The sequence below is a fragment of the Mixophyes fleayi genome, chromosome 7 (assembly GCF_038048845.1).
Source record: "Mixophyes fleayi isolate aMixFle1 chromosome 7, aMixFle1.hap1, whole genome shotgun sequence".
NCBI lineage: Eukaryota > Metazoa > Chordata > Amphibia > Anura > Limnodynastidae > Mixophyes > Mixophyes fleayi.
The window spans coordinates 19,033,537-19,045,797 of record NC_134408.1 but is presented as its reverse complement, the minus strand read 5'-3'; the positions used below and the strand labels follow the sequence as shown (position 1 = coordinate 19,045,797).

The 12,261-nt window shown below is 42.3% G+C and overlaps 1 protein-coding gene across 1 annotated transcript in view; it reads left to right on the top strand.

Moving 5' to 3' along the window:
- CACNA1H (calcium voltage-gated channel subunit alpha1 H) overlaps positions 1–12,261 on the top strand; it is a 384,050-nt gene that overhangs the window by 307,160 nt on the left and 64,629 nt on the right. The window contains 4 exon segments of the mRNA XM_075179258.1: positions 4,030–4,181; positions 7,136–7,321; positions 7,586–7,703; positions 10,461–10,616. Coding sequence (XP_075035359.1) covers positions 4,030–4,181; positions 7,136–7,321; positions 7,586–7,703; positions 10,461–10,616 — 612 coding nt within the window.

The following is a 12,261-nucleotide window of genomic DNA, read 5'->3' as shown; positions in this document are numbered from 1 at the left end:
TTAGGTTTTGGCAAGTGATAACAGAACTATTTTCCTCAGGTGTAATCCGATACGTTCTACAATAGTCACGGAGAACAATGCGCCCTGCGGAGAGATTATTGATCCCTATAGAATACACTCGGTGTGATCTAGGAGCGCACATGGAGAAACATTGTACATATACGATTATATTTGAGATCTATAGGCTATACAGAAGTATATCTGTGTGAATGAGCCCTAAATCAGGAGCCTGAATCTTGCTAAATCGCGAGGTGTTGGTTTGGTGCATCGTTAGTTATTTGATTGTTTGTTTTTAAAGCACTGTAAATGCAAATATAGAATCGCAGTACTATGTTTTCCATAAAACCTCTCAAAATAAATACAAATAAATAAATAAGAATTCAACATGCCAGGAATGCGGCTTTTATATACAGTTCATACTTGTCTACTCTCCTGGAACGTCTGGGAGACTCCTGGGAGAATAGACCACCTACCTGGATCTCGCAGATGGACGCAGTCTACATTAGACTGTAAGCTCCAATGGGGCAGGGACTGCAGAATTAATGGCGCTATATAAATAAATGATGGTGATGATAACGTGATTTGTGTCATTAGGCCCCAATTCCTCTGCGCAAGGACACGATTCGCATCATCGAGTTTCTAGGGCTACTCCACAGCCCTTGTAGGTGCCATCTATGCTACTCCGTGCCCTACCCCCCTCTGCGGTGTTCATTATGAGCTAGGGGCTTAAGGAAAAGTATGAGGGATTAACGCTCAGGACTGTTGAGTTATCAGGAAATTAAGTGAAGACCAGATGCAGCGATAGAAGAGGAGGAAGCAATTGGCTGGCTCACTAACTAAGCAAGGATAGGGGTACCCCCAAAGTTCTGGTTACACCTATGGCTGACTATCAGAGACATCAAAGCATGTCAGGCGTTGTACAGTCATGGCCAAAAGTTTTGAGAATGACACAAATATTATTTTTTACAAAGTCTGCTGCCTCAGTTTTTATGATGGCAATTTGCATATACTCCAGAATGTCATGAAGAGTGATCAGATGAATTGCAATTCATTTCAAAGTCCCTCTTTACCATGGCGATGAACTTTATCCCAAAAACATTTGCACTGCATTTCAACCCTGCCACAAAAGGACCAGCTGACATCAGGTCAGTGATTCTCTCGTTAACACAGGTGAGAGTGTTGACGAGGACAAGGCTGGAGATTACTCTGTCATGCTGATTGAATGAGAATAACAGACTGGAAGCTTTAAAAGGAGGATGGTGCTTGAAATCATTGTTCTTCCTCTATTAACCATGGTTAACTGCAAGAAAATACATGCAGTCATCATTGCTTTGCACAAAAAGGGCTTATTGCTGCTAGTAAGATTGTACATAAATCAACCATTTATTGGATCATCAAGAACTTCAAGGAGAGAGGTTCAATAGCTGTGATGAAGGCTTCAGGGCACCCAAGAACGTCCAGCAAGCGCCAGGACCATCTCCAAAAAATTGATCCAGCTGTGGGATCGGGCACCACCAGTGCAGAGCTTGCTCAGGAATGGCAGCAGACAGGTGTGAGTGCGTCTGCACGCACAGTGAGGTGAAGACTTTTGGAGGATGGCCCAGTGTCAAGAAGGCCAGCAAAGAAGCCACTTCTTCCCAGGAAAAGCATCAGGGACAGACTGATATTCTGCAAAAGGTACAGGGATTGGACTGCTGAGTACTGGGTGTAAAGTCATTTTCTCTGATGAATCCCCTTTCAGATTGTTTGGGGAATCTGAAAAAACACTTGTCCGGAGAAGGAAAGATGAGCGCTACCATCAGTCCTGTGTCATGCCAACAGTAAAGCATCCTGAGACCATTCATGTGTGGGGTTGCTTCTCAGCCAAGGGAGTGGGCTCACTCACAATTTTGCCTAAGAACACAGCCATGAATAAAGAATGGGACCAAAACATCCTCCAAGAGCAACTTCTCCCAACCATCCAAGAACAGTTTGGTGATGAACAATGCCTTTTCCAGCATGATGGAGCACCTTGCCATAAGGCAAAAATGATAACTAAGTGGCTTGGGAATCAAAACATCTAACTTTTGGGTCCATGGCCAGGAAACTCCCAAAACTTTATCCAATTGAGAACTTGTGGTCAATCCTCAAGAGGTGGGTGGACAAACAAAAACCCACAAATTCTGAAAAGCTTCAAGCATTGATTAGACAAGAATGGGCGGCCATCAGTCAGTATGTGGCCCAGAAGTTGATTGACAGCATGCCAGGGCGAACTGCAGAGGTCTTTAAAAAGAAGGGTCAACACTGCAAATATTGACTCTTTGCATAAACTTAATGTAATTGTCAATAAAAGCCTTTGACACTTATGAAATACTTGTAATATTACTTCAGTATACCATAGCAACATCTGACAAAAAGGTCTAAAAACACTGAAGCAGCAAACTTTGTAAAAACCAATTCTTGTGCCATTCTCAAAACTTTTGGCTATGACTGTACCGTCTGTGGCGACCCTGATGTTTAAAAGTCATACTTTGTTTTCTGGACTTTAATGTCTTTTTATTGCATTTTAAGTACCCCACTTAATAATAATAGTAAAAAATAAATATTGACTTATAAATAAAATAAGTAATTTTAGTGAGGATTGCATCCATTATATAGAAAATTTGGAACCATACTGCGCATTTGATTGTTATTAACAAATTAGGGAAAATTCGAAGGAGAGTTTTTGCAAAATCTGAGCACTTCTCCCCCTTCCCACAGACAGTACAGCCGGCTGACATCCAGCCAAACCACTGGGCATCTAATTAGCTCATTCACACTCCGACAGACTTCATTACTTGATAGAGGACATGTCGCAAGCTGAAAAGAGTTGAATAATCAGATCATAGGAAAAATCCATTCTGTGCCAGCACCCAAAACGCTGGCTGAGTTATGCAAAGTGTATTCTTTATTACTGGCTCAATTCTCAAGTGATAGCAGCGTTCTGCTCTTCATATTATTCTGGTGGGCAGAAATATTTCAGTGATTTCAGCTCCGGTTGTCAAGGTCAGGAAAAAAAAAAGCATCTGAATTTGTTCACTGGTAATGCTATGTATTAGTTATTAATTATTATATTTGTCAGTGACAGCCACAGGTGACTTGATTTAGTGAAATGCGACTGTTTTTCAGCTTCTACCTGGATATTATGGGCAACACGGTGGCTCAGTGGTTAGCACTTCTGCCTCACAGCACTGGGGTCATGAGTTTGATTCCCAACCATGGCCTTATCTGTGAGGAGTTTGTATGTTCTCCTTGTGTTTGCGTGGATTTCCTCCGGGTGCTCCGGTTTCTTCCCACACTCCAAAAACATACTAGTTGGCTAATTGACTGCTATCAAATTGACCCTAGTCTCTCTGTGTATATGTTAAGAAAATTAGACTGTAAGCTCCAATGGGGCAGGGACTGATGTGAGTGAGTTCCTTGTACAGCGCTGCGGAATTAGTGGCGCTATATAAATAGATGATGATGATATCAGCGTCAGACAATCTGTAGTTTTCCAGTTGTTAATGGACTAAGTTCCAACATGCCCTGGCAGAGTATTGAAATGAAAGGTATATATTGGAAGTGATGACGACACTAATAAGTACTTCTCATTTATCCCTCTATTGGTTTCATGTCCTCCTGTCTCTCTTTAAAGGAAAAGTCCAGACAAAATATATATTTAACTCCCTTCAGTGGCAGAATGTGGGTATTCTACATCAGGTACCCAGTGTATTTCTGTACAGCAAGTCTGCTAAGCTGTCAGTCACTCTCTGCCTGCTTAGTTAGAGAAGCCCATTCTCCCTGCCTGCTGCAGAGGAGTGAATTGACACATTCAGTTTAGTATAAGCACTCAAGTTATTTCATGTATATTATTATTACCTTTTAATCAGCTTTTTTATCTCATGAATCATCTCTAAGGGTTTTTGGCTGAATCTCTCCATTAATGAAAGCCATCCAGTAATGGACGATTGTGTCGTTGCCATTTGATACTTCAGATCATGGGGTAACCAGATTGTTTGCTCTCTCTAGCCAGAAGAACTGACGAACGCCCTGGAGATCAGTAACATTGTCTTCACCAGCATGTTTGCCCTGGAGATGCTTCTCAAGCTCCTGGCTTTTGGAATCTTCGGATACATCAAGAATCCATATAACATCTTCGATGGGATCATTGTCGTCATCAGGTGACTGCTTTTTTATTTTACCATCAGTGCTTCTCATAAGCCGGATGTGGCTCAGCAGCTGCTGTTGGACAACATGTCCAAGCGTGTCCTACCAGCCTAAGTCTTGTTGTTCCACAACAGCTGCCTGGCCTAAGTAAATGTCTTTACCTCTCATGGGGTCATGTTGTTTGCTGGTTGCTTGGCAAAGCTTGTTGTGTTATAATTATTGTTATACAGTATATGAGAATGCTGACTTTATGTAGCTAACTGTAGATATATAAAGGCAATTTACAAATGTACACCATGTTGCTAGAATAACCGTTATCAATTCTCTCATCATCTCCTGTCTCGATTACTACAACCTCTTCATAGGCAAACCGAGGGGGGTTTCCTAGTGTCTGGAAACCCCCCTCCAACCCTGGGGCACTGTATAATTGAGGTAGCTGGACCCTGCTCCCACTTCACACGGCTCTGCTTGAAAAGGGAGAACTGTGTGCACCTAACAGTAGTGCAGGCAGCATTGCCCGTGTATATTATAGAGATAGGAAGAGTTGGAGAGCAGCCAAGCACTGTCTAAAATTATAGCCACGCCCCCATGCATGCTGGTCACGCCCACTGGTTGCATGGTGTGGAAACTCCCCTCTACAAATCCTGCATTTGCCCCTGCTCTTTCTATCTGGCATTCCCCGCACCCGTCTGTCCCTGCTTCAATCCATTCAAAATGCTGCAAAGATGGATCTCCCTCTCTCGGTGCTCCACATCCCCCACACCACTCTGCAAATCCCTACACAGGCTCCCCGTGTCCTCCAGAATCCCATTCAAATAACTCACCCTCATCTCTAAAGCCCTCCCCAACACCACCCCATCATTCATCTCAGAGCTCATCTCAAAATACTCTACTCCACATCTCCTTAGATCTATCTCTGCACCTCATCTCGTCTCTGGTAACCACCTCTCACCCCCGCTTACAAGACTTCTCCTGTGCTGCTACCAACATATGGAATTCCCAAGCACGCCTGATCAGACTCTCCCCAGCATTCAAATCTCTAAAAACTCACCTCTTTGTTAGTGCTTACCCTACTCCACCAACCCGGCCCACACTAATATACCCTCACAGCTGTCCCAATCTCCACTCTGAGCCACACTCGCTCCTCTTGTCTCAGCCCTGTCCTTTTTCCACCAGATTGTAAACTCTTTAATGAGCAGGGCCCTCCCTATCCCGTTTTTCATGTCTGCATTTATTTTGTCTATACACCATGTCCCTGTTTTATATATGCTGTATGTACTGTACTGCGCTGTGTCGCACTGTGGGGCTTTACAAATCAACTGCAAATAATAATGGTAATAAAGTACCCTGCGGTAGATTTTTCATGAGCCTACGGTACTGACTGCTATCGAAACACTTTCTATCTCAAATTTCTTCTGGCAAGTTATTGAAACATGCATGTATTGTTGAGAGTGTTAGTGGAAGATTTTTCATTAAAAACAAGCCTTTAGTTCTCCTTCTGCAGTCATCCGTTATTGAGATCAACAAGTCATCTAATCTAATTGGCCTAATAAGCCCAAAAAGTATGCTAATCGTTCATCTGGCCAAGTTCTCTCTCTATGTCACCATTACCGCAAGGGAAAGGATAGCGGACAGAGAGAGCATTGCCCAGCCAAGCGATTACCCTACCAGATCCTCTCCCGGGTAGCTTTCTATCAATGTCTGTTCCCGTGGTAACAAGTAATTTTAAGCAAAATAGAATCGTTACCCTACAGTTCAGAGACTGTCTGAGTTTTATAAAACTAACTTCTAATATTCTTCAAGCAATTGTCATTTTATATTCCTATTTTGCGTGCTGTATAAGATAAGTTGATATTAAGCATTTAACTTACAGTTAACATGTATTATAGTCATGTCCAGTGGTCGTGTTCCTAAATCAGGGGCTACATTAATCCAGCAGCAAGATGTCCCTGGAAATTGTATTTAAATGTTGGCAACTGTAAAGTGCACAAATATACACAATATCGTTTCCTTATTAATGTTATCACTTAAGAAAGTAAACTGAAGTACAAATGACATGATTTAATATGACGAAGACTGATCCATGTACATGGCAGTGAGAATTGGTCTACTCTGCACCATGAGTGATATTTTCCTTACCTTTCTCTGTATATCTGTTTCTGCCATACTACCCCCCTCAACTCCTAAGTGGATTGACTCCCAAGGAAACCGTACGGAAAGTCAATACTTATTTTCTGTGTCTGGACCAGATGGCTATTCAAAGATTATTTAATTAAGTAGAACTTTGAAAGAAATTGGCTTTTGAAATTGATTCACTTGTAGCTTAGTGTAAAAATCAGGGAGTTCCGTAGAGAAGAAAATGATTTTCGGTTGATCAATGTGTCTCTCTTAGAAGACCTGTCACAGAGTCGTCTGTGCATGACCAAACTGTGTGTTGGGGGGATTGCTGGTTATCAAATCCAGGGCTGGCATTCGGGAGCAATGATACTTAGTATGTTTCTATGCCAGGCATAGCCAATCTGTGGCTCGCCAGCTGTTGTGGAACTACAAGTCCCAGCGCGCCCCTGCCAACCTAAAATGAACCTGAGGGAAGAAAGCTGTCTACTGAGATAAATCTCCCTTGTTCTTATATGAGTCTATAAAGTCTCTGTTTTCACCAGAGAGAATGTGTCAGATTTGTTAGTGCATGAATTGCCCCCGTATTCAGATAGACTGGCCATTTCATGCCCTTATATGCCAACATATAGATGCTCATCATGTTTAGCAGTCATCTTGAATGTATACAGGCTTGATACATAGGTGATGGATGAAGTTACTTAAATGAGAGGCTTCAGCTGTTGCTTCATCTCACGCTGTCCACCGTGTCCTCTCCGCTGTTAGCGTTACGTTGTGACCGTGTACTGCCTGTAGGTCGCCATGTTCCATTGATGGAGACACTTACCGCTTATACTGCTTTCCTGTCATTCAGTGTTTGGGAGATCATCGGACAGTCAGATGGGGGTTTGTCTGTGCTCAGGACATTTCGACTGCTTCGCGTGCTGAAGCTGGTCCGGTTCATGCCGGCTCTGCGCCGCCAACTGGTGGTCCTGATGAAGACCATGGACAATGTGGCCACCTTCTGCATGCTTCTCATGCTCTTCATCTTTATCTTCAGGTACTGGGTCATATCTGCTATTACATCAGTTTTGCTCGTCAGTGTCATCCCCGTTTCTGTACAATAAGTGCTTTGAGCGTAGTCATCCGTAGCAAGATATATGTTACATGTGCATACAGGACAGTTGTTAATGTTAACTTAATTAAACTAAGACCTTTCCAAGTAGGTACTACCAGTACTACTACTCCCCCCACCACTCACACCTACCCAAAGGTCCTGTGCAGTGATGGGGTAATTCTATTGTGTTTTATTTCTTACCTACAGCATTCTCGGCATGCATCTCTTTGGTTGTAAGTTTACACTACGGACAGATACCGGAGACACTATTACCGACCGGAAGAACTTTGATTCCCTTCTCTGGGCCATTGTGACTGTGTTCCAGGTAAGGATGTCTCTAAAATTGCACCAGAAATCTTCAGGGAAACCGCTCTAAAAAGTCGATGATCGAAAATATTTGGAAAATTCTTGCGGCCTTACATTTTAATGTCAAATTTGACCTGGGTGTATAAAGATTGTTTCATATGGAGCATTTGACATAGGCATCCCTCTCCTCTGTACCATTAATGTTTAGCTGCATGGATTGCCTACATGTGGCCTGACTCCTCTCGCTTCAGACTTGCACACATTTGGACACACATTAGTTGACTATGCTGAAACACTCTGTGCTGATGTTAACATTCTAATGTTCTGATTGGCTACAGGTTGTTCTAGCCCCTCCCACTTGGTCTCCTTCACACGCATGGGTAACCCCTAATACACACACACACACACCGAGAGAGACTAAGGTCAATTTGATAGGAGCTAATTAACCTACTAGTATGTTTTTGGAGTGTGGGAGGAAACCGGAGCACCCGGAGGAAACCCACGCAAACAAGGGGAGAACATACAAACGCCACACAGATAAGGCCATGGTCGGGAATTGAACACATTACCCCAGTGCTGTGAGGCAGAAGTGCTAACCACTGAGCCACCCTGCTGCTTATAATCTATAAGAGTGTAGGGGAGGAGTATATCCAACCCCCCTCCCCCCGCCCCCCACACACACACCAACACTGTTAGATCCAGGGTAAAAAAAAGTTCAATAAATTATGAAAATTAAATAATTAACAAAACATTTTTTCCTCAACCCTAACACTGACCCTCTCCCTAGCTCAATAATTCACTGTAGTCATTCTGTGTGATTTGTATTCATACAAAATGCGTTAATGTCATAAAGTGAACTACTTCAGTACTTTAGAATGCAGGACAGCTGATACGGTTCCCAGGTTTGTGGCCCAGGATGCTACTGTAGTTTGTACCCATGCGGTGGCCCCCAGAAAAGCAAAGCAAACGGGGCCCAGCAACGGATGTCGCTCCCCTGCCCTCAGACAATGTAAAGTGTAATGAGGAAGGGCGCGTTTAAAGGAAGTCGCTGTTAGAGTCTTCTTATAGTATAGTAACAGTGTAACAGCAGAAGAAGTATCAAGATTGAATGGGTTCTGGCTGACCTGCTCACCCGGTTCATGCATGATCCTTGTGTTATTCCTACCAGTGCTACTAAAGGCACTGTTTCAATATAAGAAGACTAACAGCCCCTTCCTTTAGACTGCATTAGTGCGGTTACTTCCTTGTTACATTATATACATTTGGAACCAGTGGTGGCCTGGCAAAGTTTAGCCCAGGGGGCAAGATTAGACTTAACAGCCTATTAAGAACATTTTAAAGGAAAAAACTGCAGGTGGCCCAATGACCCAGCCCAAGGTAGCCCAGTATGGGACCAACCTGGGGGGCAAATGCCCCCCTGCCCCTCAGCCCAGTCCGCCCCTATTTGTCACAGAGAATGAAGGCCACCCCCACCATTGTCCTCCCCAGACCTGCCCTATCCCCTCTTCCTTCCTTAAGGATTTGTATCCAGTAGAAGGTTAAAAAAAGAAGACTTTTAAAATATAGACCTTTGTCCACTGACCCTATAACTGTTTCAGACCTTGTCTAATATACAGATGTTCAATGTCTTTACAATCGGCAGAATTTGCTGATTACATTTTAGAAACTTGAGGGTCTGACCATCTGTGTATATATATATATATATATATATATATATATATATATATATTATACCAGTTTTCAGTGCTTTTCACTATACGATGCCCAAAAGATAAAAATATTGAGTCCACTATTCAAGTAAATGGAAGTCAGTTAGAAAAAAAACAAAACAATATAGTTTGTATACTAAGAAATACAAAAGTTATTCCATGTGACCTTAGCACGTTGGCTAAATGCGGCGAGGTCCTGAATGGGGGAAGCCATCCAGTCATGAGATGGTTAATATACCTTATTTAGCCTAATACAAATATCATAAATTGCATCTTACTTCTGACCAATATAACTCAGTCCTTCCCAACATAATCAAGGAGATAAGAATCTTGGGCTAATTAAGTTCAGCTCCAGGAGGACTAATCCCACATTAGAATGTGCTCATTGAACGTCTCCACTGGCCACGGAATGAAGGAACACATCCAGACTATGTGCGTTCCGTAGAGAGCGTTATCAGGACTTCCTGCATTCTCCGTCTTTTTGAAGAAGACTTAGAACAATCTGTTGTAAGAACTGTGCCCATATTTCCACAGTGGGCGCTCGGTGCCTAATTAACTCCATTAAAAAATTGCTTTGATGCCTTCCAAGTGGAGCCATAAAGCCTGGCTCTGTCATCAACTCTTAAAATGTAAAAAAAAAAGAAAAAGAAATGACATAAAACAGCGGAGAGTGGAAATTGGATTCTTAATTTAACCTGTTGCGACTTTTAGCCAAGGAGATTACAAAACAGCTTATGGCTTTCACTAGCCATCCATCAACTCCTTGGTTCATATCTGGTTTACATTCGTCTAGTGTTTTTAGGTTGGACGGTTTTGTACTCTGTATGAAGAAAGATCTTAAAAAGGGAATATAACCTGTTTTCTGTATGCAGTTTATATTTTCAATTGTTATTTCTATAGATGTTTAAGAAGAACACCAACCCAAATTCCCATCCTATGCCCAAAGTCATGGCTCTTATGGAAACACGCCGACCATTGCCTGCTCCCCCATAAGGAGAGAATGAAACAGTAGCATTGAGTTCATTAATAACAATGGTATTTCTTTGTCTTCTTTCCCTCTTATTTAGATTCTCACCCAGGAAGATTGGAACATGGTCCTATACAACGGAATGGCCTCTACGTCATCCTGGGCAGCTCTTTACTTTGTGGCTCTGATGACCTTTGGGAATTACGTCCTGTTCAACCTCTTAGTGGCCATCCTGGTGGAAGGCTTCCAGGCGGAGGTAACGCTACCAGACAAATTTCTGTTGTGTTTCAATAGCCTGCACGCATCGGAGGCAGACGTTTTAGGGCTGAACCAGTACCCATGAATATGCCGCTATCCGTTCCCTAGGAACCAGTGACATCAGAGACATGCCCATCTTTTTACGGAACACCCTCCTTGTTTGTCCGCCGTTTGTTAGTGCTTATTAGCGCATCTGGGTGATGGATAAAAATTCTATGAATGTCTTTGAGATGCTAAAATAACACGACAGTAGGGGGAAATACTATATATCCCTTTATGCTTTGTATAATATCATTTAAGTTTTATTCCTTTTGGCGCAAGGGAAAATAAATGCACACTATGGCGCCAGGAAATTGTTTGTCTCATAGCATGATTTATTTTAATATATAATGTAGTGGTACTGCCTGCCTCATCCAGATGCCGGAATCCATTGACTCAGGGTATTGGGTTATAAACCAAGCTCTCAGTACAGAGTGGGAAGACTTGTTGGGCCATGCAGATTAGTAGACACACTCCCAGGCAGGACTTTATCTGAGAATCAGTAATGAGGTAAAGTCAGGGGCATTAAGCGGACATGATATATCCATGTCACTGTAATGCAGTAATCTACATTCACATTCACATGATAAGCGTGTCTGGCACAGTAATGTTTGACGACTCAGTGAATTATAGTGTCGAAATGGAGCTTGAAATGGCTAATAAAAATTGCAGCACTTTCTGGAAATCGAGCCCCCCTCTCCCCTCCCCCCCCCCCCCCCCCCGGTCCCCCTCCCAAAGTGCTGACTATCCCCAATTTTCTGCTAACGGGTAGTATTTGCCAAGAGATGATCTAAGTCTCCGAATAACCTTGAAGCCTCGGAAATGAGTGGGTGTGTTTCAGTGTCTTTAGCACCTCGTTAACATCACCCGGGTCCTCGTCTAATTAAAGAAATAAAAAAAAAGGAAAAATCATTTAGTCATCAAAGTATTCCTCGATTTTCTGAAGTTTTTTCAAGATCACAAGAGAAACGGACATTAATATGAAAAATCACCCGCAGCCCCCTCGACAGCGAGACACTTCAAGTGGTATCGAACATCAAATTAGCGTAAATGGCCTAAAAGATAAAGTAATTCCGTAGATGTAATAAAGTAACGGACTATAATATATCATATATTATAGTCTTCAGCTCATCAGATGATTACATTCAGGAAATAAATAACTCGACCATTAAAATGTTGAATTGGATCCTGGTTCTGGTTAACACAAGCGGTCTCATGCTGTATTTTCTCTTTGTATCTAACATATAACTGCATGTCATTACCAGACTTTAATAGAACACAGGGATATATTTATTACTATGGTAACAATGAGAATAAATGTGCTGTAACACATAGCAACCAATACCTAAACGTACCCTTTGTTGTAGTACTCACAGTTGGGATCTTGTGATTAACAGATAGTGGTCTGCAGGATGCATCCAATGGGCCTGAGTCATTAAAGAAATTAAGGCAAAAAAAGTAGTAAATGTTCTCGGGACAAACCATGTTACAATGCAAGGGGTTTATTAATTTGCATATAAGTAAAACATTGGCTGTTTTTTCATGTAGCGCACAGATACTTGCACCCACTCTATGGAATTCTCTCCCTCGCACAATAAGACTCT